At 45.8% G+C, this 27844-nt stretch overlaps 1 protein-coding gene and 1 long non-coding RNA gene across 2 annotated transcripts in view; one reads left to right on the top strand and one right to left on the bottom strand.

Annotated features, from left to right (window-relative positions):
- LOC138802568 (uncharacterized) overlaps nucleotides 1-18355 on the bottom strand; it is a 72242-nt gene extending 53887 nt beyond the window's left edge. The window contains exons 1-2 of the long non-coding RNA XR_011364780.1: nucleotides 18247-18355; nucleotides 3136-3220 (exon numbers count right to left, since the gene is read on the bottom strand). This is a non-coding gene — a long non-coding RNA (uncharacterized lncRNA). The remainder of the gene's footprint in view (nucleotides 1-3135; nucleotides 3221-18246) is intronic.
- Nucleotides 14965-26211, top strand: LOC138802566 (CCN family member 1-like). The gene is made up of 5 exons (XM_069986015.1): nucleotides 14965-15172; nucleotides 20468-20681; nucleotides 21827-22198; nucleotides 22433-22626; nucleotides 23004-26211. Exons 1-5 carry the CDS (start codon nucleotides 15101-15103, stop codon nucleotides 23304-23306), a joined length of 1155 nt encoding a protein of 384 aa, XP_069842116.1. The 5' UTR covers nucleotides 14965-15100; the 3' UTR covers nucleotides 23307-26211.
- Nucleotides 26212-27844: the final 1633 nt, after the last annotated feature.

Genomic DNA, 27844 nt, shown 5'->3' with positions numbered 1-27844 from the left:
TGTGGCGACCCTGCAGAGGCTCAGCCTGAAGCCCGGGCCAAAAAGCCTGCCTCTCCTCATCTCTCTTTCTATATATATATCTGTTATAATATGTTTTCTTAAAGGGATTCTTCACCTTTTACAACCTGTAGCCAGACCGCTCCTAATTAGAGCCCCATAATTGTTTGGGATAACTGCGAAGCATTTGTGGCTGTCACTGTTATGGGGGCACTGCGGCTGTCACTGTTATGGGGGCCCTGCGGCTGTCACTGTTATGGGGGCACTGCGGCTGTCACTGTTATGGGGGCCCTGCGGCTGTCACTGTTATGGGGGCACTGCGGCTGTCACTGTTATGGGGGCACTGTGGCTGTCACTGTTATGGGGGCACTGCGGCTGTCACTGTTATGGGGGCACTGTGGCTGTCACTGTTATGGGGGCACTGTGGCTGTCACTGTTATGGGGGCACTGTGGTTGTCACTGTTATGGGGGCACTGTGTTTATCACTGTTTTGGGGGGGCGCTGTGGCTGTCATTGTTATGGGGGCACTGTGGCTGTCACTGGTCTGGGTGGCACTGTGGCTGTCACTGTTATGGGGGGCACTGTGGCTATCACTGGTCTGGGTGGCACTGTGGCTGTCACTGTTATGGGGGGCACTGTGGCTATCACTGGTCTGGGTGGCACTGTGGCTGTCACTGTTATGGGGGCAATGTGGCTGTCACTGTTATTGGGCACTGTGGATGTCACTATTATGGGGGGCACTGTTGCTGTCACTGTAAGGGGGGCACTGTGGCTGTCACTGTAAGGGGGGCACTGTGGCTGTCACTGCTATGGGACATTGTTTCTGTTTTGTCATTATTATGGGGGCTCTTTAGCTGTCACTTGTACTGCTATGGGGGCACTGTGGCTTGTACTGCTATGGGGGCACTGTGGCTACCACTGGTTGGCATCTCTGTGATTCGAACGGGAGCGCTGTGGCTATTATTGTCACTCATTGAGTATCAAGGCTTGTACTGCTGTCACCATTATGGGGAGATTGTGACTGACACTATTATGGGAGAACTGTGGTCGGCGCTGTTATGGGGAGAATGTTACTGTCACTGTTATTGGGGTACTATGGTTGGCACTATTATGGGGGCACTATGGTTGGCACTATTATGGGGCATTACAGTTGGCACTGTTATGAGGACACTATGGTTGGCACTGTTATGGGGGCACTATGGTTGGCACTATTTTGGGGCACTACAGTTGGCACAGTTATGAGGACACTATTGTTGGCACTGTTATGGGGCACTATGGTTGGCACTATTATGGGGCACTACAGTTGGCACTGTTATGAGGACACTATGGTTGGCACTGTTATGGGAGAACTGTGGTTGGCACTGTTATTGGGAGAATGTGACTGCGACTGTGGTACTATGGTTGGCATTGTTATGGGGGCACCATGGTTGGCACTGTCATGGGAACACTATGGCTGACAATGTTATGGGAGCACTAGAGTTGGTACTGTTATGGGGACACTATGGTTGGCTCTGTTATGAGGGCACCCTGGTTCTCACTATTACAGGGGCACTATGGTTGGCACTGTTGCGGGGCACTATGGTTGGCTCTGTTATGAGGGCACCCTGGTTCTCACTATTACAGGGGCACTATGGTTGGCACTGTTGCTGATACCCGTTGTGTGATCTCACACATAAACCTGACAGTGACAATGATAACGCTCTATTGTTACAGTGAGAGATAGAGGAATGCTGGCAGGAGTGACCCCTAGAGGCCGGAATGGGTACTGCATCCTGCTGGTAGCATCACTGCTGCTGCATGAAGCTTCTCCATCCTGATACTTATAGGGGCCACAAGGTTGTTAGGCAGCTTACATCTACGTTATCCCCCACACATCTCTGATCCTGTCAGTGCATGCTGGGAGTTGTAGTTTTGCAACAGCTGAAGAGCCCCAGGTTGAAAATCACCGCCCCACACTATGCATTGCAGATGTGATTTGTCAAGCACATAATCGCAATGCATTCTGGGGGGAGCCTGCAGGGGGCAGCAGGGAGCTAACAGAAAAGAATACTTCTACTGCTGCTTTGGATGTGAATGGAGAAGCAATGGCTATGTGGGTTTGGATATGGTCTCATGGGCTTCATGTATACATGGTATATAGGAACAAGTCAGTGGTTGGCATCTCCGTCAAGACATCGCCCCGGAGATGGAGGACGTGTGCCAGCGATGTGAGGCGTGGACGCAGCCCTTCGATGTGATTCACTGGGAGACACGGTGTGATTCACCAGTAAGATGTAAGAGCAGGAGGGGGTGAAACTGGTGAATCACATAGAACAGAATCAGCCTTATACCCAGGAATCATCATCCATCACTGTCATGTATACTGTGCTGACCAGGGTCCTCCTGCTCAGGTCTACCAGTCATCAGCTGCTCATCCAGAACCGCCCAGTGCATGTACATAGAAGCAGAGACTTCAAATGCAACATATGCTGCGCTCATACAGAGCCTCCTGTTTCATGCATAAATGACAAAAGGCTAAATATTCACTACAGGTTTTGCTCATCCTGAGACTCCTGATTCCTAAATACAATGGTCGCCACTGCACCTGTAGGCTATGCTAGCTCTGGGCACGATCATTCACATTTATAAGGGCTGAATATCTGCTCATCCAGTTCCTCCTGTTTCATGAATACCAATAAACCATAGGCCCTGTTCATCCTGATCCTCTTGTTTCATGAATACAAATAAACCATATTCCCTGCTCATCCTGATCCTCCTGTTTCATTCACATGATGACATACATACCGGTATAATATCTTTATAGAGACTGGTTCATGAATATAATGGCCTCAACTGCTCATCCTGATCCTCCTGATTCATGAACAGAATGGCAGCTGATACACATGTGCCATAGGCAACTATGCATAACTATAATGGCCCACAGGATCGGTGCTCTCTTCATCCTGGAAGGAGGTGACAATTTTTGACAAGTGTTCCTTGATCTGCACCAGCAAACACCATGTGCCGTGTGTTATTGGGGTCTCTCTGAGGTTTCCCCTGCTCGTCCCCCCCCCATCTCTCAGCATCAGCAGCCTGATTCTCCAGCCCCATGCAGGAATGCAGAACAGTAACTGGATATTAAACAGAAAGCTACTGTACCTTATTAATAGTCTGACGTAAATCTGTCAGCTCCGACACATTTACCCCACTGTTTACTGGTTGTGGCAGAAGATCGAGCCAATATCTAGGGAGAAAAAGATAACTATCTTATATACAAGACCCAGGCCACAACCACGTCACCCGATACCACCGCCATTGCCTCACGTGTGCCCTGTAAATATGTCAGCAATTGTAAGTACAGCAGAGCTGAGTGGAATTACTATAATACTGCCCCCTATATACAAGTATATAACTACTATAATACTGTTCCTATATACAGGAATATAACTACTATAATACTGTTCTTATATACAAGAATATAACTACTATAATACTGCTCCAATATACAAGAATATAACTACTATAATACTGCCCCCTATATACAAGTATATAACTACTATAATACTGCTCCTATGTACAGGAATATAACTACTATAATACTGCTCCTATATACAGGAATATAACTACTATAATACTGCTCCTACATACAGGAATATAACTACTATAATACTGCTCCTATATACAAGAATATAACTGCTATAATACTGCCTATATATACAGGAATATAACTACTATAATACTGCCTATATATACAGGAATATAACTACTATAATATGGTAGGTGAGAGGAGTTCAGCCGGCACCAGCTGATATCAACACTTAAATAGAACCGAGGACCGAGTCAATGCAGTCAACAATGAATGTAGGTAAACCTTGTAAACCAGGGTGCTGGAAACATAGGAGATAAATCGAAATGTGCAATGGAGAAAGAGGAATCCGCACTCACCGGTAAGCAGAGAAAGCAGGTTTATTGATCCATACACCAGAGGCTAAGGCTGGGAGGGGGAAGGTGTTACGCAGGTGTGCTCCTTACAGCAACAATTGTTTCTCGCCTACTCGGCGCTTCGTCTGGCTGTGAGCAACCACACACAGCCAGACGAAGCGCCGAGTAGGCGAGAAACAATTGTTGCTGTAAGGAGCACACCTGCGTAACACCTTCCCCCTCCCAGCCTTAGCCTCTGGTGTATGGATCAATAAACCTGCTTTCTCTGCTTACCGGTGAGTGCGGATTCCTCTTTCTCCATTGCACATAACTACTATAATACTGCTCCTATATACAGGAATATAACTACTATAATACTGCTCCTATATACAGGAATATAACTACTATAATACTGCCCCCTATATACAGGAATATAACTACTATAATACTGCTCCTATATACAAGAATATAACTACTATAATACAGGAATATAACTACTATAATACTGCTCCTATATACAAGAATATAACTACTATAACTTAGGCTGGGTTCACACTGCGTATATTTCAGTCAGTATTGTGGTCCTCATATTGCAACCAAAACCAGGAGTGGATTAAAAACACAGAAAGGATCTGTTCACACAATGTTGAAATTGAGTGGATGGCCGCCATTTAATGGCAAGTATTTGCTGTTATTTTAAAACAACGGCTGTTATATTGAAATAATGGCCGTTATTTACTGTTATATGGCGGCCATCCACTCAATTTCAACATTGTGTGAACAGATCCTTTCTGTGTTTTTAATCCACTCCTGGTTTTGGTTGCAATATGAGGACCACAATACTGACTGAAATATACGTAGTGTGAACCCAACCTTATAATACTGCACCTATATACAGGAATATAACTACTATAATACTGCCCCCTATATACAGGAATATAACTACTATAATACTGCACCTATATACAGGAATATAACTACTATAATACTGCTCCTATATACAGGGATATAACTACTATAATACTTATCCCTATATACAGGAATATAACTACTATAATACTGCACCTATATACAGGAATATAACTACTATAATACTGCTCCTATATACAGGAGTATAACTACTATAATACTGCTGCTATATACAGGAATATAACTACTATAACACTGCCCCTATATACAAGAATATAACTACTATAATACTGCCCCCTATATACAAGAATATAACTACTATAATACTGCTCCTATATACAGGAATATAACTACTATAATACTGCTCCTATATACAGGAATATAACTACTATAATACTGCCCCCTATATACAGGAATATAACTACTATAATACTGCTCCTATATACAGGAATATAACTACTATAATACTGCTCCTATATACAGGAATATAACTACTATAATACTGCTCCTATATACAGGAATATAACTACTATAATACTGCTCCTATATACAGGAATATAACTACTATAATACTGCCCCCTATATACAGGAATATACTACTATAATACTGCTCCTATATACAGGAATATAACTACTATAATACTGCCCCTATATACAAGAATATAACTACTATAATACTGCTCCTATATACAGGAATATAACTACTATAATACGTATGGTGAGAGTTCCGGCCGGCACTAACTAGAAGGTACACCCAATGTGGGAAACCCGGGACTGGAGTATATAGCACACAGACTGTATCCAAACCGTGGAGCGGCGGTGCAGAGACAAAAAAGGCAGGATAAATGAACAAGGATCAAGAAACAGAGTCTCGCACTCACCGGACTGAAGATGCAAGTGGTTTATTTCCGATACATCAGAGTAGGCTAGGCGGGGAGAGGGGAGATGGTGAAGCAGGTGTGTTCAGCAGGAGCAACAAAATGTTTCACGCCTACAGAGGCGCTTCGTCGGGCTAGGAACCAAGCCCTAGCCCGACGAAGCGCCTCTGTAGGCGTGAAACATTTTGTTGCTCCTGCTGAACACACCTGCTTCACCATCTCCCCGCCTAGCCTACTCTGATGTATCGGAAATAAACCACTTGCATCTTCAGTCCGGTGAGTGCGAGACTCTGTTTCTTGATCCTTGTTCATAACTACTATAATACTGCTCCTATATACAAGAATATAACTACTATAATACTGCTCCTATATACAGGAATATAACTACTATAATACTGCCCCCTATATACAGGAATATAACTACTATAATACTGCTCCTATATACAGGAATATAACTACTATAATACTGCTCCTATATACAGGAATATAACTACTATAATACTGCTCCTATATACAAGAATATAACTACTATAATACTGCTCCTATATACAGGAATATAACTGCTATAATACTGCTCCTATATACAAGAATATACTATAATACTGCTCCTATATACAAGAATATAACTACTATAATACTGCTCCTATATACAGGAATATACCTACTATAATACTGCTCCTATATACCAGAATATAACTACTATAATACTGCTCCTATATACAGGAATATAGCTACTATAAAAATGAAAGTCTGTCTGTCTGTCCTTCTGTCTGTCTGTCCTCTATAGACTTCCAAACGCCTGAACCGTTTGACCCCAAATTTGGCACACAGATACATTGGGTGCCCGGGAAGGTTATTGTGAAGGTCCCGTCCCTGCCAGATGTACAGGAGGGGAGGGGGAGGGGAAAGAGAGGCGCCCCATAGAGATGAATGGGAAAATCTCCTCACTGCAAACACAGGTGATATAATTAGCTGCAGCAGACACGGCAGTTGGAGCCTTAGCAACCAATAGGATTACGGCTTTCATTTTCACAGGGAGCAATGGTTGCTAGGGCAGCTGCCTCACGACATCCACAGTAATAACTGGTAGACCCCCTACTCCATCTATACAGTACATGTATATACAGGGCCCCCTACTCCATCTATACAGTACATGTATATACAGGGCCCCCTACTCCATCTATACATTACATGTATATACAGGACCCCCTACTCCATCTATACAGTACATGTATATACAGGACCCCCTACTCCATCTATACAGTACATGTATATACAGGACCCCCTACTCCATCTATACAGTACATGTATATACAGGGCCCCCTACTCCATCTATACAGTACATGTATATACAGGACCCCCTACTCCATCTATACAGTACATGTATATACAGGACCCCCTACTCCATCTATACAGTACATGTATATACAGGACCCCCTACTCTATCTATACAGTACATGTATACAGGACCCCCTACTCCATCTATACAGTACATGTATATACAGGGCCCCCTACTCCATCTATACAGTACATGTATACAGGACCCCCTACTCCATCTATACAGTACATGTATATACAGGGCCCCCTACTCCATCTATACAGTACATGTATATACAGGACCCCCTACTCCATCTATACAGTACATGTATATACAGGACCCCCTACTCCATCTATACAGTACATGTATACAGGGCCCCCTACTCCATCTATACAGTACATGTATATACAGGACCCCCTACTCCATCTATACAGTACATGTATATACAGGACCCCCTACTCCATCTATACAGTACATGTATACAGGACCCCCTACTCCATCTATACAGTACATGTATATACAGGGCCCCCTACTCCATCTATACAGTACATGTATATACAGGGCACTACAGGTATACCAAACTGTGACTGGGTAACACTGCCACACCAGACCTGACCAATACCACCATACTGTGACTGGATAACACTGCTATACCAGACCTGACCAATACCGCCATACTGTGACTGGATAACACCGCCATACCAGACATGACCAATACCAACACACTGTGACTGAATAACACTGCCATACGGGTAAATACAACCCTGCAAGTATACAGGACACTACAGATATACAGGACCCCAAAACTATACACTACAGGTGCACGGGACCTCCACAAAACTATATATTACAGCTATACAGGACCCCAAACTTTACACTACAGGTATAAAGGACCCCAAAACTATACACTACAGGTATACAGGACCTCCACCAACTATATACTACAGATATACAGGACCCCAAACTATACACTACAGGTATACAGGAACTCCACCAACTATATACTACAGGTATATAGGACTCCAAACTATACACTACAGGTATACAGGACCTCAAAACTATACACTACAGGTATACAGGACCTACACCAACTCTATAATACAGGTATACAGCACCTTCACCAACTCTATACTACAAGTATACAGGACCCCAAATATACTACAGGTATACAGGAACTCCACCAGCTATATACTACAGGTATATAGGACTATACAAACTATACACTACAGGTATACAGGTATACAGGACCTCCACCAACTCTATACTATAGTTATACAGGACCCTCAAACTATTCACTACAGGTATACAGGACCCCCGAACTATATACTACAGGTATACAAGACCTCCACCAATTATACACTACAGGTATCCAGGACCCTCAAACTATAAACTACAAGTATACAAGACCTCCACCAACTATACATTACAGGTATACAGCACCAACTATATACTACAGGTATACAGGACCCCCAAACTATACAGTACAGGTATACAGGACCTTCACCAACTGTACACTGCAGGTATACAGGACCTCCCTCAACTATACACTACAGGTATACAGCCCCCCCAACTACACACTACAGGTATACAGGACCCCCCCAACTATACACTATAGTTATACAGCCCCCCAACTATGCACTACAGATATGCGAGACCCCTAAAAACTATACATTGTGGGTATACAGAACCCCTCCAACTATGCACTACAGGTATACACTAATTCCACTGACTAACTCAGATGAAACAATATCTTTAGCTTGGCCTCCTGGGCACCTTAGAACAAATCTAATTAACACACTGACACTTTATACCCGGGCAGCGCCGGGTACATTTTCTAGTAACTACTATAATACTGCCCCCTATATACAAGAATATAACTACTATGATACTGCTCCTATATACAAGAATATGACTACTAATATAATACTGCCCCTATATACAGGAATATAACTACTATAATACTGCTCCTATATACAAGAATATAACTACTAATATAATACTGACCCCTATGTAAAGGGAAATAACTACTATCATACTGCCCTCTATGGACAGTTCTATATATTGTTCTGTCTGCAGTCTCAGCAGTTATGTTTCTGCCCATCATGAAGTGTATATAGAAATAGCCGGGTCTCACACAGTTTCAGTTTATTTAAAGCCTCTGTCTCTGGGTCACTGTCACTCGGTCGGTGTCTCCTGGTTCCTGTCTCTGGGTCTCTCTCTCTCAGTCACTATTGGTCATTGTCTCTGGGTCGCTGTCTCTTGGTCAATATTGGTCACTGTCTCTCTTGGTCACTGCCTCTTGGTTATTGTCTTTGGGTCACTGTCTCTCTTGGCCATTAAACTATTGGTCATTCACTGTCTCTCGGTTGCTGTCTCTCAGTCACTGTCTCTCGGTTACTGTCTCTCGGTTACTGTTTCTCTGGGTCGCTGTCTTTGGGTAGCTGTCTCTTGGTCACCGTCTCTTGGTCACCACCTCTCGGTCACTGTGCTCATGTTACTCCTCCCAGGACAGACAAGCAGTGGATGTCTGCAGTATACACTCCTCCTTACCCTTTCACACATCGCTGACCATTCAGGCCTACGGGAAAGCTGGGTGACAGCGTTTGTGGGAGCTGTACTGCCGCTCATACTGAAAATCACTCAGCTTTCCCAGACATGGACATCACCCAGCTCTCCCACACATGGACATCACCCAGCTCTCCCAGACATGGACATCACCCAGCTCTCCCAGACATGGACATCACCCAGCTCTCCCAGACATGGACATCACCCAGCTCTCCCAGACATGGACATCACCCAGCTCTCCCAGACATGGACATCACCCAGCTCTCCCAGACATGGACATCACCCAGCTTTCCCAGACATGGACATCACCCAGCTCTCCCAGACATGGACATCACCCAGCTCTCCCAGACATGGACATCCCCCAGCTCTCCCAGACATGGACATCACCCAGCTCTCCCAGACATGGACATCACCCAGCTTTCCCAGACATGACATCACCCAGCTTTTCCAGACATGACCCAGCTTTTCCAGACATGGACATCATCCAGCTCTCCCAGACATGGACATCACCCAGCTCTCCCAGACATGGACATCACCCAGCTCTCCCAGACATGGACATCACCCAGCTTTCCCAGACATGGACATCACCCAACTTTCCCAGACATGGACATCACCCAGCTCTCCCAGACATGGACATCACCCAGCTTTCCCAGACATGGACATCACCCAGCTTTCCCAGACATGGACATCATCCAGCTCTCCCAGACATGGACATCACCCAGCTCTCCCAGACATGGACATCACCCAGCTTTCCTAGACATGGACATCACCCAGCTCTCTCAAACATGGACATCACCCAGCTTTCCCAGACATGGACATCACCCAGCTTTTCCAGACATGGACATCACCCAGCTCTCCCAGACATGGACATCACCCAGCTCTCCCAGACATGGACATCACCCAGCTCTCCCAGACATGGACATCACCCAGCTCTCCCAGACATGGACATCACCCAGCTCTCCCAGACATGGACATCACCCAGCTCTCCCAGACATGGACATCGCCCAGCTTTTCCAGACATGGACATCACCCAGCTCTCACACACATGGACATCACCCAGCTCTCCCAGACATGGACATCACCCAGCTCTCCTAGACATGGACATCACCCAGCTCTCCCAGACATGGACATCATCCAGCTCTCCCAGACATGGACATCACCCAGCTCTCCCAGACATGGACATCACCCAGCTCTCCCAGACATGGACATTACCCAGCTCTCCCAGACATGGACATTACCCAGCTCTCCCAGACATGGACATCACCCAGCTCTCCCAGACATGGACATCACCCAGCTTTCCCAGATGCGGCTATGACCAGGGACCAGGGAGGAGAGCTGTAGGGCTCCCAGGTCACTGTCCGGGTGGATGTTACAATGTGGCGGTGTCATGACTGGATCAGATGAGTCTGGTGCTGTCAACTATTTACTGATGATGCCGTCACGTTGTGGCAACAGCCCTCCCCCCTCCCCCGTACATTCCCGCTCCCCCGCATTCATCAGAGTCATATTTAGCCATTATTAAAGTGATGTCCCTCGGCTGTCAGTGGCCGGATTATTATAACAAGGACTATATTTAATGGAAGTCCTGGAGGAGGGGGTGCAGGTGAGGACCACGGGGGAGGGACTGTGTTGTGGTAACGGGACAAACTACCAGGGTCCAAAATAACTGATAAATAGCAGGAGGTAAATCCAGAACAGGGGACGTGAATGAGGAGGACATAGGCATTGTGAAGGAATGAAAAGATTGAGAGAAATACAGGTATAAAACAGAGAAATAGGAGGGAATGAAATAAAAAATAGGGAGGAATGAGGATGAATGAATGAGGAGAAGGTTAGCATTGTAAGGAGAGAACAGAAGGTGAATGAAAAAAGTAGGGATTACAGCGGGGTTAACAGAGGATAAATGAGGAGAAGGCAGGGAATGAAGAGAAGATAAATGAAGAGAAGATGAATAAAGAGAAGGCAGGGAATGAAGAGAGGATGAATTAAGGAGAAGTCAGGGAATGAAGAGAAGATGAATTAAGGAGAAGTCAGGGAATGAAGAGAAGATGAATGAGGAGAACATAGGGAATGAAGAGAAGATGAATAAATAGAAGGCAGGGAATGAAGAGAAGATGAATGAAGGAAAGGCAGAGAATAAAGAGAAGATGAATGAGAAGAAGGCAGGGAATGAAGAGAAGAGGAATGAAGAGAAGGCAGGGAATGAAGAGAAAATGAATGAGGAGAAGGCAGGGAATGAAGAGAAAAGGAATGAAGAGAAGGCAGGGAATGAAGAGAAGATGAATGAGGAGAAGGCAGGGAATGAAGAGAAGATGAATGAGGAGAAGGCAGGGAAAGAAGAGAAGATGAATAAAGAGAAGGCAGGGAATGAAGAGAAGGTAAATGAGGAGAAGGTAGGGAATGAGGAGAAAAGGAATGAAGAGAAGGCAGGGAATGAAGAGAAGATGAATGAGGAGAAGGCAGGGAATGAAGAGAAGATGAATGAGGAGAAGGCAGGCAATGAAGAGAAGATGAATGATGAGAAGGTAGGGAATGTAGAAAAGATTAATGAGGAGAAGGTAGGGAATGATGAGAAGATGAATGAGGAGAAGGTATGGAATGAAGAGATGATGAATGAGAAGAAGGCAGGGAATAAAGAGAAGATGTATGAGGGGAAGGTAGGGAATGAAGAGAAGATGAATAAGGAGAAGGCAGGGAATGAAGAGAAGGTAAATGTGGCGAAAGTAGGGAATGAAGAGAAGGCAAATGTGGCGAAAGTAGGGACTAAGGAGAAGGCAAATAAGAAGAAAATATAAAAGGTAAAGAATAAGGAGAAAGTTAGAACTAGAATGGAGAGATACAGAAGGAGAGGGTAGGGAATGAGAAGAGACAACCTGAAGATGAATGAAGTAAGGTTAAATGAGGAAAAAATAGGGACTTGATGGGAATGAAGAGGAGATGAATGAGGAGAAAGCTGAAATTAAAAAGAAATGGGGAATAAAACAGGAAAAGGGAGCTGTGACGGAACAAACAGAGGATGAAGTAGGGGAGAAGGCTGGGATGGTAGGGAATGAAGAGAAGATGAAGGTGAGCGAGGTAGGGACTATGGTGGAGGGATCAGGGGATGCAGGGATAAGGAAGGAGAAGGAATAAAGAGAAAACGAATGAGAAGGAAATTATGAAACTCATAGGGGATGAAAGGGAAGGAAAAGCAGGGAATGTGAGGGAATGAAGAGAAGATGAAGGAGAGCGAGGTAGGGAATTGAACAGGAAAAGATGAAAAATTGAAGGCATAAATAGGGACAACATATGGGCTGAGGGACCAGTGTATGGGTGATGAGAAAGTAGGGATTGTGGTGAAATAACAGAGGATGAATGTGGAGAAAGTAGGGAGTGAAGGAGAATGAACCAATGGTGAAGATGAATGATGACAAGGGAATGAAGAGGAGTAAAGAAAGGATAGAAGCGTCAGGGCTATGGACAGATGATAAATGGAGGAAAGGTAGGGACTGAGAAGAAAGAACAAAGGATGGATGAAGAAGTAGTAGGGATTATAGGGAATGAATAGACAGCTGAATACATTGGTAGGGAGTCCTCTCACTGTACAGCACCACTTACTATTTCAGAGCATTATACATGGCAGGGACCATGTCGGAGCATTATACATGACAGGGACTATGTCGGAGCATTATACATGGCAGGGACCATGTCAGAGCATTATACATGGCAGGGACCATGTCGGAGCATTATACATGGCAGGGACCATGTCGGAGCATTATACATGACAGGGACCATGTCGGAGCATTATACATGGCAGGGACCATGTCGGAGCATTATACATGGCAGGGACCATGTCGGAGCATTATACATGACAGGGACCATGTCGGAGCATTATACATGACAGGGACCTTGTCGGAGCATTATACATGACAGGGACTATGTCAGAGCATTATACATGGCAGGGACCATGTTGGAGCATTATACATGACAGGGACCATGTCGGAGCATTATACATGACAGGGACCATGTCGGAGCATTATACATGACAGGGACCATGTCGGAGCATTATACATGACAGGGACCATGTCGGAGCATTATACATGACAGGGACCATGTTGGAGCATTATACATGACAGGGACCATGTCGGAGCATTATACGTGACAGGGACTATGTCAGAGCATTATACATGGCAGGGACCATGTCGGAGCATTATAAATGACAGGGACCATGTTGGAGCATTATACATGACAGGGACCATGTCGGAGCATTATACATGGCAGGGACCATGTCGGAGCATTATACATGACAGGGACCATGTCGGAGCATTATACATGACAGGGACCATGTCGGAGCATTATACATGGCAGGGACCATGTCGGAGCATTATACATGACAGGGACAATGTCGGAGCATTATACATGACAGGGACCATGTCAGAGCATTATACATGACAGGGACCATGTCACAGTGACCCCTCACAGCCTGCAGGGGGCGCTATCTGTCACCCTGTGAGTCAGGTCAGTATCATCCATATATAATGGCGCTACACAAGTCTGTACGACGCTCTCCACACACATGACGTCTTCACAGCTCCCTGACATTTCCTCTACACAGTCCGTCAGCAAGTTGTCAGGTTCCTAAAGATTCCATTCATCCCAGTCCTATCTGCACCTGGGAAAGCTGAGTGACAGCCCATAGGGCACTGTTACACCTTACAGGGGGGGTCACACAGCTTTCCCACATTGGGTGGCATCCCTGAGGGTAGATCTCCTAGTCACTGTCATCTCCAACCTGTAAAACTACAACTCCCAGCATGCCCACAATGCCTGAAGGGGGCTCTTTTAGTCACAGCAATAGTCAGTGGTCCTTGGAGGGGGTCAGGGGGTACCTACCTTGCAAGTGCACTGGGTCCCCTGGTGAGATGGGCCCCTCCCCACACTGAACCTATAGTCACAGTATATACCTGCAGCCACCACTAGGGGGAGCTCTGGAGCCCAGGGGAAGACTGAGATATATGCCCACACTCCTAGGGGGCTGCTAAGTAGCTGACTCCTTCCTGCCTGCTCCATGCTCATAGTGCTTGCCTGCAGCCACCACTAGGGGGAGCTCTGGAGCCCAGGGGTTGGAACTGGAAGAGATTAGCGAAGAAGCGGAGCCCCTTTACCAGGACTGTGAGGCAAGGAGAAGCTCTGTGACTCTCAGGAATTCAGGGAGACAACTGTGTCCTGACTTGCTGCTATTCTTAGTGGAGGGAATGTGCTGCAGAGCTGCACTCCCCACTGCGGCCTGTAGGGGGCGGTGCTGAGAGCCGCTTCTCTTAGTGTGTGCCAGCCGCGGTGACGTCACGGGGGGGGGCGTGGCTGCAGCTCTTCTATATATAAGGGAGCAGCTGGCAGAGTTTTGTCAATGAACAGCTGAGCGGTCGCAGGTGATCTGTGGCCCCGGGCAGCCAGGCAGCAGCAGCTCCCCCCTCCCCCCCGAGTGACTGAGGATCCCCGGTCCTGAGCATTGTATACCTGCTGCATTCTCCCCTATTACACTCCAGTGTGGACCATGCTGCCTGAGTGCTGCTCCGGAGCCCTGCTGCTCGCTGCGCTGCTGGGAGTCGCCTGCTGTGTGAGGATGGTGAGTGTATGGGAGACCCCCACCCTGCTGCATGCTGGGAGTTGTAGTTCCTAAGAGTGTATGGGAGACCCCCACCCCTGCTGCACTGGGCTGTATACTACTGCCTGCATGCTGGGAGTTGTAGTTCCTGCAGCTGAGCTATAGTTGAACTACAAATCCCAGCTTTACTGATTATTACTATGTATCCATCTGCAATGGCATGCTGGGAGTAGTAGTTCCTAAGCAGCATGCTACATCTGAGCTATAGTGCAGTAGAACTACAAATCCCAGCTTTACTACTCCTTATTACTGGGTATCCAGCAGCGTGGACCTGCTGGGAGTTGTAGTCCCTAAGAAATATGTCATTATATTTTAATATTACACTAGACCTAAGGGCTCGTTATTTCTGAGTGCTGTAGAACTACAAATCCCAGCACTGCTCCTCCTTATTAATGTGTATCCAGCTGCAAGGGCATGATGGGAGTTGTAGTTCCTAAACAGCATTCTATAGTAGAACTACAAATTCCAGCTATACTCCTTCTTACTGTGTATCCAGCTGCAAGGGCATGATGGGAGTTGTAGTTCATAAGCAATTTGCAGTTAGAATATACTTGACCTGAAGTGTCACTTATTGTAGAGTGTTGTAGAACTTCATTACTCTGCATCCAGCTTTATGGGCATGATGGGAGTTGTAGTTCCCAAGCAGCTACTGTAGCCATCTGTAAACCTCCTGCGGTGTCATTATTTTTAACTACAAATCCCAGCAGTACTTCTCATTGCTATGTATCCAGCTGCTGGGAGTTGTAGTTCCTCTGCAGCACAGTATGATATCATGATAGACAAGATAAGTTGTCAATCTTGTATCCAGCTGCATGGCCCTGCTGGGAGTTGTAGTTCACTTGTATTCACCTTCATGGATATGCTGGCAGTTGTAGTTCTTCTGCATATGGACTGTTAGAGGGGCCCCCATATATTCCTTTCAGGCATGCATTCTACAGGCTGGGAGTTGTAGTTCTGCACCATCAGATGAGTGTGACTGCAGGCGTGCTGGTCTGCGGAGCTTGCACTCTAGCACTGGGGGGGTCACTCTTCTTCTAGCGTCCCCTCCCACATGTCTGCTGGGAGATGATGGGGGAACAATCCCTTCTTTCTGGTCGGCCATTAGTGATTTCCTCTGGAGCCTTATTATAATCAATGACTTTGTTGTGATGCTGAGATCAAAGTCTCTTTATGGTGGCCGCTGATTGGTGCAGGGCTGGGGTAAGGGGGGGGGGGGGGGTTGGAGAATGGCGCATTAACCCCTTCTGGGGATACAAGTGTCCTTTTTAGTTGGAAAGCTGGGTGGCATCCACCTACCTGGCTTTCCCAGACCCCTGAATGGTGATGGTTGTGCTACAGGGGGTGTAGTGCGAGGTATACCATCTCTAGGGGCAGGTAACCTATGGCTTGGTATCTGTGTTGGAACCACAAGTGCCAGCATGTCCTTCTAGCTGGAGATATAGGTGGTCAGGGTGGCGCTGTGCCAGCTGACAAGGCTGGCATTGTAACTTTAGTATAACTGTTTCTGTCTCTTACCATCTTATCCTAGATGGCAGCTGATGTTAAATTTCCTATTCTGTTGCTTTCCAGCTGTTGCAAAACTACAACTCCCAGCATGCTATGCTCTAACAGCCAAAGGACATGCTGGGTGTTGTGGTTTTGCAACACTGAAACATCGTATCCATATCAAGATTTTTTTTTTTTTTTTTTTACCCCCATTGCTTCTAATCTGTGGTCCATCTGTTGCAAAACTAAAACACCCAGCATGCCCTGACAGCCTTCGGCTGTCAGGGCATGCTGGGTGTTGTAGTTTTGCCCTTGAACTAAAACAAAGTCCGTGTTTTTATATTCCCTTACCCAGTAGTCACCAACCTGCAGTTCTCTCTTGTAGAAAATGCTGGGAGTTGTAGTCTTGCCACAGTTTAGGATGCCTGCCCCTTTAAGGAAAGCTGGGTGGTTCCTGACTCTTGACTGGCCTTATAATTCATGCCCACTATAAATACCCAGCGTGGGGTTTGTAAACAGTGGGTGGCGCTCTCCCCCTCCTCCTTGGCCCGGCATGTTTATGTATAGCCTCCCTGTTGGCCACCAATATCGCATTTCAAGGGACTTGGCGCGAGGATTTGATATTCTTCTCTATGTGAGATTCTGAAGGAAAACATCCTATCTGCAGACCCCACATTCCTGCATTAAGTGACTGGAGGGGGGCAGGGGCGGCGGGCCCTATAAGAAGCATCCCAAGGGCCTGAGCTCATCCTGTATTATAATGGGGGACCCCCTGAGACGTAACGTGAAGCCGCCGGGGCCCCAATGCAAGGAATGTTACTGGGGCCCCATTTATATTGCTTCATCTATATTACTGTCTGCTTATATGGGGAAAAGACCTCATGGGCCCCTACGGGTGCAAGCTTACCTTCTGTACCCCTATATCATGAGTGGGGGCTGTCTAACCTGAAGACCCCCACCCCCTGTTAGGCCTGGCGTTCATTGTATCTGCTTCTAGGAAAGCTGGGTGATGGACTATGACTCCAGTTACCAGGGAAGATGTTGGAGCTTTTCTGCAGGGGTGCAGGATATATCATACAGAACGCTATGTACGGATTTTCCAGTATCCTGAACAGTGAAGTATTCCCCAATAACTTGTTACCATTCAGGCATCTGGAAAAGTTGGGTGATGATAAATGACTGCAGGCATTGACCATTAGTTCCCCCACCCAGCTTTTCCCCTGTCCTGAATGGCAGTAGTGCAGGATGAATCCTCATACAATGCTGCTGCTTCACCCAGCTTTCCCAGAATCCTGAATAGCAATGGTGCAGCATGTATCATCCTACCCTCCTACCCTAACATGGAGGAGGAAACCATTTCCTCCCCACTCAGCTTTTCCAGGGTTCTGAACAACGATATAGTCCGAGTAACTAGCTTTGAAAGCTGGGTGGTAATTCTAATGGCGGCCATATTGGTTCCATCTGGAAAGCTGGGTCATGCCCAATACATCAGCGCAGCCTCGTATACGGAAGTCTATAGCTCTGGAGCTGTATATAACATGGTGACTTACCACATTCTGTCACAATCCTTTATCAGCTTGTATAATCTTGTACTCCTACACCCACTGGTGGCCGTCACATCCGGCTCTCCATAGACCTGACAGGCATAGAGATTTATGGTGCTGTGCTAGTAGGGCTCTGTTGTCCGTAGCAACCAGTCGCAGCTCTGCTTTCACTTTACCAGATTGGTTGCTATGGGCAACGATTGCCCCATAAATCTCCCTCTTATGGTTTACGTTGTTTTCGTGGGACAAAGCCACCACCACAAAGCTGAGACGAAACCATTCTTATATTCGTCCTTGTCACTGGACGGTCTTCCTTACTACATGGGTGGGGTTACCCTGTGCAGGCCCTGTATGTGAACTTTGACCTTCCTGTGGCCTGCCTTGGCGCTTACAGCTGGTGGCGGTGTGTGGTTAATAGATGGCACGCGGCTGGCGGGGGTAGATGGCAGACTTGGCAAGAAGAAACTTTGCTTTGCCGCGACTCCTGGACCATCTCCAAATTCCTGGTGCGGAAGTTTTTGTCTGGCGGGCAGAATGCCCTCAGGGCCGGGCGGCTGGCAGCTGTGGATGATGCCCTAAGACCCGGTGGGCATCATATCTGTCCTCACTACTGTATGGATAGGATGTGTGTGTGTAGGCGTATATGGTGCTATGTTGGTACTCAATGGATATGGGAGTACTGTATATAGAATATATGTCACTATTGTGTAAGCACTATGTTGTGTTTTATAGGTGCTATTTTGTTGTATGGGTATGGTAGTATTGTGTAGGCACTGTTTGGTACTAGGTTGGTACTGTATGATGGTATTGTCTGGGTACTCTTGTGCTACTGTATGGGTATAGCAATATTATGTAGGCTCTGTGTAACACTATAGTGGCACTATATGGGTATGGCCGTATTATGTAGGTACTACATGGGTATTACAGTATTGCTGATACTGTATAGATTGTGTTCTAATTTCTAGTATCATTAGAACGACTATCTCCAGGGTATGGTGTCCCTCAATGTGGGCGGTTATGTGGCCCTCACCATTGGTGATGGTGTACAAAGAGACTATAATTTGTACTTTCATGTTAAGCTATAGAAAAACGTGGGTTGTGTGATCAGGGACAAAAAACTATAATTCTAAAGTCCTGATCACATGGGAAGTAACAGGCTTGGATACATGGCTCATGAAACAGTATCCCACACAATTGGCTTGGATACAGCAGCTCAGTAGATGGTATTACACCTCATAGACTTGGATACACCAGCAGTTGGTGTATATATATACACATAGCGGTGATATTTACTGGAAACCACTAGGTGCTATTTTTAATATTCGGAGCGCTGTGCGGTCGGAGTAAATATTTTCCTCCTCTTCCCCCTTTTTTTTTTTTTTTTTTTTTTTACCTAGACCTGAACTGGTTATCATAACACTGGTAGTAAAGTGGCGCTCTGTTAATCCCAGAGTCACCGTTCCTGCCCTGTCAGTGATGCCAGGACCAAGGCGGAGCAGCTGTGACTCAGCGGGTCACGTGCCCATTGTTTATGCAAGTCCTTGGCCGGCCGTGCAGGAATTAGCTGTAATTTGAGGATTAACTTGAGAGAATTTACAGATTTCACGAACTAAATTTGTAATGGAGAATGGGAGACTGGAAATAAAAGTTCCTTGCGGAGTCCATCTTTATGGCGGTACTTTCTGAGAACTCTGTCTGACTGGATTATTGTTTAGAACCTTTTATCTTATCGGACTCAATTATAATGTTATAAAAAGTGTCAGCTAAGTCCTTTGAAGAGGAAATATTATTAAAGGGCAGTTCCATTCATGAAGAATTATCACATCAAACACACTGGATGGTGAAGGCTTTGTAAAAGTTACTAATACTGTATACTATAATACTGCTCCTATATACAGGAATATACCTACTATAATACTGCCCCCTATATACAAGAATATACCTACTATAATACTGCCCCCTATATAAAAGAATACTACTACTATAATACTGCCCCCTATATACAGGAATATAACTACTATAATACTGCTCCTATATACAAGAATATACCTACTATAATACTGCCCCCTATATACAAGAATACTACTACTATAATACTGCCCCCTATATACAAGAATACTACTACTATAATACTGCTCCTATGGAGAGTTGCATGATTCTAGGATTTGTGAAGACCTTTGGATGTGAATGGTATCTAAGCTGTTTTGGTGTTCTGTGCTTTCTATAGGGGGAACAATTGTGCCCATCAACTTGCGTCTGCCCCAAGGAAACTTCAACGTGTGCCCCTGGCATCAGTCTCATAACAGACAGCTGTGGATGCTGCAAAGTCTGTGCCCGTCAGTACAACCAGGACTGTGATCTGAGACACCCCTGTGATCACATCAAGGGCCTGCACTGCGATTTTGGCGCTGACCCTTCATCTACCAAGGGAATCTGCCGTGGTAAGTAGCGACCCAACACCATACACTCACTGTTAGTACCTAGGGCAATGGTCTCAACCTTTGGCTCTCCAGCTGTTGCCAAACTACAACTCCCAGCATGCCCAGGCTTCCTGGTTTTGGATGACCAGTTTTTATGTAACTGGCGCCATGCCCAGCTGAACACTGTGGGCACCTTTGCTTCGGGCACACCTCCAGTAATGTTTATCTTCCATAAAAGTTGGCAATAACATTGTATGTACACAGGCGATGAGCCGGAACAATACAGGCTCTTTATTTCGGCTTGGCCAGTAACCCAGATTAGGGTGTAATTGCATTTAGAGTTGCACCTCTTTCTTACCTATCACAACTCATTAGAAAGAGATGAGCTCGATGCCTACCGGGCCGTAGGCTGGTATTTGGCCACAGTTGAGATGTCGGCTGTTTTGAAGAGCAGATATAATTTAAGTCAACACCGCACCTGGCAGCATGTTGCGCCAGCTATCATCCTGTCTGCAGATAACCTTCCCAGGAACTGTAAACACCTTGGGGCCCAGCTCAACCAGGAGAACTGCCCAGAACTTTGCATTGGCACAACCGACCCATTTAATGTCACCTCTAACAAGTACAGCGTAGCCGAGGGACAGACATTGATCTGACAGAATGTTCTTGTAGGAGTTGAAGTTTACTGCAGATCACGTTACAAGGCTCCTAGATGATCACAGTGTGACCCGCAGTGACTTCCGAGTAATTCTGGGACTTTGGACGCCTTAAAGGAATCATGCCTGAAATATTTAAAGGGTTTTTTTCAACTTGGGATGCCAAATTCCAAGGCTCTTTTATGGTTGTCTATCTTGGGTTGTGCCAGTCTTTAGAGTGACCAGACTGGTGATCGTAGGGGTGCTAGGATTGGTTGACCCTCTTGTAGAGCAGGTCCAAGCTACGATACCCTCACTTGATGGCTGATGGAGCACCCCCAGAGAAAACGTGCCCAAATGTTCGTTCAGCTGGTGGGTGTCTCGCCCCGTTTTTCTATATACATGATCTTTTGGCTTGGCTTTCGGCTTCGGCTCCATACCAGCTAAGGGATCACAAAACTTCCATTCTTGTGATGTTCTATCCAGTTCCTGTAGACCATTTTATGATTTCGATATTTTTGTCTTCTCCAGCAAAGTCTGAAGGTCGACCTTGTGAATTCTTCGGGCAAATCTATCAGAATGGGGAGAACTTTCAACCCAACTGCAAGCACCAGTGCTCCTGCATGGACGGAGTGGTTGGATGTATGCCCCTGTGTCCTCAGGAAATGGCCTTGCCTAGCGTGGACTGCATTAATCCAAGACTTGTAAAGGTCCCTGGACAGTGCTGTGAAGAATGGATGTGTGACAGCAACCACATCTCTGAGGACTCTGGAGACACCACCAATGGAGACGTAGATGATATTTTGAAGTCATCTGAAGAAAACTTAGACCAGGAGGATGTGGAACCAGTGTCCAGCAATGAGCTGATCACTTTAGTCCGAAATGGATTCAAGATGGAGACTGGTAAGTTGTAGGAGTCTTCCTTACCTGGGCAGACATGTTATCAGCACTGCATGATCCATTGGACTGGCTAAACCCACAGTCCATAATAATAATAATCTAATCTAATAATAATCTAATAGTTGACACTGTTGGCTCCATAAATATCACCAAGGCCAAAGAATATCTGTAAAGAAAAAAAACTCCCTACTGTGATAGTATTGGGTCTTAATCACTTTATAAAACTTTTCCACACAGGGCTGGGTCCTCATCCCCAACCAGATCGCTCCAGCTGTGCCATCCAAACCACCGAATGGTCTCAGTGCTCCAAATCCTGTGGCATGGGACTCTCCACCAGGATAACTAATGATAACCCTCAATGCAAACTCATGAAAGAGACCCGCTTGTGCCAAATCCGACCCTGCAAAGACCCCTTACCATCCAAACCCAAGGTAAATAATTGGCTTTTCTTTATTGTAGGAAAGGGTATAGTACTATGTTTAAGGCAGGGGCTGCATGAGGGCCATCTTGGGTAAACTGGAGAGCTTGGAGGACTGCTGTAACTACTACCTCCTCACTTTGCTGTGTTCAAAAACTAGAGCTTTGATGACCTAAGAGGTCCAACGTCTATTGACCTTGATTCTGTGTGGTCAATTGCAATCTATGCGAAGGTTCCAATTTGAACACGATCGTCTGTATTGGTGTAAATAAGTCTTGTATCTGTCTCCTACACTAAAATATATCTTTGACTTATTGGCCTTCCTATGAATTTGGCCCCAGATGAGTGGCGTGTCCATTTGTTTCTAACTTGGTGCCTTTTTCTATTTAGAATGGCAAGAAGTGCACCAGAACAAAGAAAGCCAAGCAGGCGATGCATTTCACCTATGCGGGGTGCACCAGTGTGCGGAAGTACAAGCCAAACTACTGCGGCTCCTGTACAGATGGTCGTTGCTGCACCCCATCCAAGACCAGAACCATGAGGGTGCGCTTCCGTTGTGACGATGGAGACACTTTCCAGAAAAGCATGATGTGGATTGAAAAGTGCAGGTGTCACCAAAACTGCCCCTACCACAGTGAGCTGTCTTACCCCCATTACCGGTTACACAATGATATCCACAAGTTCACAGACTGAGCAGACAGTGGCTTTCTTCCTTCAGACTTATAGGATGGTGGCCGCAAAAAAAATGGATCCCCATCCTTCCAACTATTCCAACCCAAGACTGGATGGTGATATAGTGGATGGTGCATAATGTTCATAAGTGGTCTAGTGACGCACAACTTTACCATTGACCCTCTTGAAAAAAAATTCATGGAGTGGAAGAGTGGCGCACGTCATGGGCTTAGCAATGGTAGAGAGGCAGATTTATTCCAATGTGGGCGAAAAGATACATTAGCTGTAAAAGTGCAGCACAATTAGCTTGTAGAGGAGTCCTGGTCACTGGGATATTCAGGGTATCTGTACAGTTTGACTGTTTGGACTACAGAAGGGCAGTATTATGACGTAATAGACTGTAGATGTCCCACCAAGTTACTCGCGGCACTGACAGGTTCTTGGAACTTGAGGCCAAGAGCTGGAGTGGTGATCCTTGGAGAACATTGTAAGATGACTTTTTAACTTCAACCTATTAGGAGACCTCATGTCAGCGTGGTTTCCCATGACTAGTAGATAGGCATAGTGTAGTTAAGTGGAATGGTTGGATCGACAACCATTGTGGACAGTGTAGTCCTTGATCATGACTACACTTTATCCCAAGACTGACCCAACCAGGCTTAAGACCTGGTGATCCAATGACTGTCATAGGCCGGATACCAGTTCTGTTGGGGATAGCCAACAATTGGTGATGACCATGATCTCGTAACAGAACTAGAGAGACTTAGCTCAAAATTAATTTTTGGGCATGCAACAAGACAACATGAAGATCTTGAGACCTTCATGGGCTACCAGTAACCTTGAAGTAAGTGTCCTGACCTGAAAGGGATGATCCATATACTAATCTGTAAATTATTCTGGATTTCATGCACTGCCCACCATCTTTTAGGAAGTGCACTTACCTGGTGATCGGTGGAGAGGGAATGGTCCTTATCTGGTCTGATACTACCGGGAAGCTACAGGAGTGTTCTCCCAGACGGGAATAAGGGAATTGTAAACTACCATTTAGTCTAGTGGTTTCCCAGAAAGGCACTTTAAATAAGATTGGACAATTTGCTGCTTTTTGAAGTTTGTTGCCCCTTCAACCCGGTTAGTGGGTATCCACCACAGGATGGCGCTTGTGCTGAAAGTCAAGTTGACAGCAGTGCCTCGGCTCGGGTGCAACCAAAGAAGTATTATAGTGAGAACAAAGTGTAAAACTCATCATGGTCCTGGGTAGTCTACCAAAGCTGCTTATAGGACTTTATTCTACCCCCCTCCCCCCCAGTGTGAACTTAGCCATAGGACGTGTGTTTCTTTTGAAGGAAGAAACCAATGATATCATTAAATAGGCAGCCAATAGTAACATCACCAGGATCTCGGCCAATAAAATTTGGTGGCTGTGACATCACTAGTAACAGTGCACTCAATTAAAGGACTTTACCAGGATTGGTATGAGACCTGTAGAGGTTTTGTGTATTTTTTTTTTTTTTTTTTTTTAACCCCTGGCCCACAAAACCCCATAGCCATATGACATCACTTATCATGGGCCTGCAGTGTTTAATGGCTCTACTATGGTATTGGGTGAGGCTTTCCCATGACTAGGGATAATAAACTAAAGGAACAGACTTTGCTTATTCAGCTAAAGATTGTTTGAATCTCGTCTAAAGGAAGGGTAACGAGGGTCAATAGACAACGCGGGGCAGTTATACTCCTATTCAGCCTCCCATTAGGTTGGGGCACTACAACACAAATGTGAGTGGTGACCATAACTTAAGTGGTCAGGGGTAGTCGCGTCTCCGCCTCCCTTCCTTGGTGCTTGCATTTTCATGGGCCTGGCCAGCAACATTGCTGCCTGCTTGCCTTATGCTTCACAGGGGTGCACATGCTTTTGAAACGCTGAAAAAAAAAACAAAAAACACCAGGACCTGAGGTGCCTTATAACCAGCTCAGAATTTTTTCACGTTCGGAGGGGTGAAGCTTGCTGCCCGCACGACGTCATAAATCGTAACTTTTTGTGACATCGCTAAGCAATATTTGCTTGCCGCCAGCGGGAAACGCTTTCTTTCATTTCCATCCATCTAATGTCCGCCTGATTCTTCCTGTGTCTCTTGCCTAGCTTTTATACACTGACAGTTCTGTGTTTCCATTGTAGGGTATAAAATTGACGTATTAATGGGGGAGATTTATCGAAGGGTGTAAACTGCCCACAACAACCAATCACCGCTCAGCTTTCAGCTCTGGTAATATTAAAGGGGTGCTCCAGCATGGGGGCACTTTCTGGGGGGGACCGAGGAGGAGGTGGCTTAAATAAGACATCCACTCACCTCCCCGGTTCCAGCGTCGGGTCACTCATCGCGCCGCCCCGGTTCCTGGCCACTTCCTGGTGTCTGACGCTGCCCGAGACGCTACGTCTCAGGGCCGCTCAGCCACTCAGTGAAGGAGGCGGGATCCGAGCGGACTTCAAACGGTGCCCCCACACTGGATAACCCCTTTAAAAGGGCTGTGATGGGTTGCTGTGGGCAGTTTACACTTATGGATATTTTACACCTTTTGATGAATCTTGGTTAATTGTGTATTTAAGGGAGTACTAATTAGCATAACCCCCCCCCCCCATGTTGCCCCCAAGACCCTATAAACACCAGCTGGCTAGGCATAATTGGTGGAAGAGGGTGTGCCCAATCGTTGTGGTAATGGGACTACTAAGCCCTACCCCTTTTTTTTCCGATCTGGTTCCATTGGGGTTGACTGGGGTGGGGTGTGCCTGGTTAGTCGGGGTTTGTACATAGGTGTTTTTAACCTTTTCATGGTTCTTGTGACTGATTTTAATATATATACGTTTCTTGTATGTCCGGCAGTATTATGAGCTTTTATATGTAAATTGAAATAAAACAAACAATGTTTTTAACTTTGTCAGTCTGTGTCAATGATTTGGGGCAATAGTGTCAAACCTGCGGCCCTCCAGCTGTTTAAAAACTACAATTCCCATCCTGCCTGGACAGCTGAAGCGAGAGAAGTGTCAGTGACCCACAGATGAAGTGATAACCACTTCTATGGCATCCTGACCCGGCTGTTAGACCCCCCAGCTATCAGCTAGAATAACAAGCTCAGATGGGGAATACCCCTTTAGGTATAGTCTGGTGTTCTGTTATGTTATGACTTATTCAGGTTCTGCAGGGGCGGGGCTTAGTGCGAGGATTCCACAATGACTTTCTGCAACATGCCCCACCCCCTCTATCCATTTTTGCTTTTCTAAACCAGTCTGATGGCTCAGAACAGTTGAGAATCTGCTTTCCTATTGGTGGATTATCTGAGATCCGGCAATCACACATCATTGTCTACTTTTTAATAGAAGTAAAAACAAATCTTTGGCACCAGTTAATTTGAAAAACTTTTTTGGTGAACAACCCCTTTAAGATTTGAAGTGTCTTGATTGTCCCTTTTTAATAGATATTTACTTAGGACTAAGCAATGCTATGAAATGCACATCGTAATATTTCACGCCACGGTAGGAGAGGTCAATTTGCAGTGTGATCAAACTTTATTACATGCAAACAAAAGCATCAGACACCGGGGGAGGGGGTGAAGTTCGGAGGCAAAAGTTCTGGAACTTTTCTATAGCAATCACTATTGAAGTATTGGAAAGTTGCTGAACCTTTTATTATATAGTAAATAGGCTTTATTTGCATAAAAACAAAAATTCCCCTTTAAGAGTAGCCATTGGGGTCGTTTCTTAAAGGGGACTCACAGTTACTGTTTGAGTTTAGCAGCCTGATAAGCGGAGCTGCTGATATGACATGGATAGTGCTGGTGCGCTGGGCTCTGCTGAGTCAGTGTAGCAGATGCGAGGTGCAGACCACTAGACTGTGTGTCCATTGCAAACATCACACCGCTCTCTGAAATTCTGGGAATTCCAGCCCTGGGTCCCAGTTGCAGCTTCTCACACTGAATCTTGGCTGCGTCAAGGTGAATTCCGCCCCCCCTCCTCGCACTTTACAACCAAACCACATCCGTCATCTCCAGGAACAGTGTCGGTAAATGAATCAGAAATCTCTTCCTGCGGGGAAAGTCTCCAGAGAAGTATCCCGCACTCTATAAGGTGTTAAGTTCTGTTCAGGTGTTGGAGGTGACAACCAATATGGCCGCCATCATAAGGCTGTGACATAAACATGGACTGTATGCAAAGGTCTGCTGGCGTTTAGGTTCATCCATGGTTTAGGTTGGGGTATATCTGTGTATAGCATAACTGTGATATATGGCCGGCAGGTTGGGGCACCTGTGTCTGACTGTAGGGAATGTGCAGCAATATACAGGACATCTGTGTATGGCACTATTGGGGGGTATAGATGGATGGGCATATAGGGGGAGATGTACAAGGCATTCTAGGGAATCTGTGGCTGGCAGAATGTGTCTGTTGCATGTCAAGATCATATTGGGCATCTTTGGTTTAGTTGGGGTATATGCAGTGTATGGCATTACTGGGGTCCTATATAGTGTGCATCTATGGCTGCCACTATGGGAGATGAGGAATTTAAAGGTCT

Source organism: Dendropsophus ebraccatus, chromosome 10 (assembly GCF_027789765.1).
Source record: "Dendropsophus ebraccatus isolate aDenEbr1 chromosome 10, aDenEbr1.pat, whole genome shotgun sequence".
Taxonomy (NCBI): Eukaryota; Metazoa; Chordata; class Amphibia; order Anura; family Hylidae; genus Dendropsophus; species Dendropsophus ebraccatus.
The sequence above is the reverse complement of the archived record's forward strand: the minus strand, read 5'-3'. Positions and strand labels throughout refer to the sequence as shown.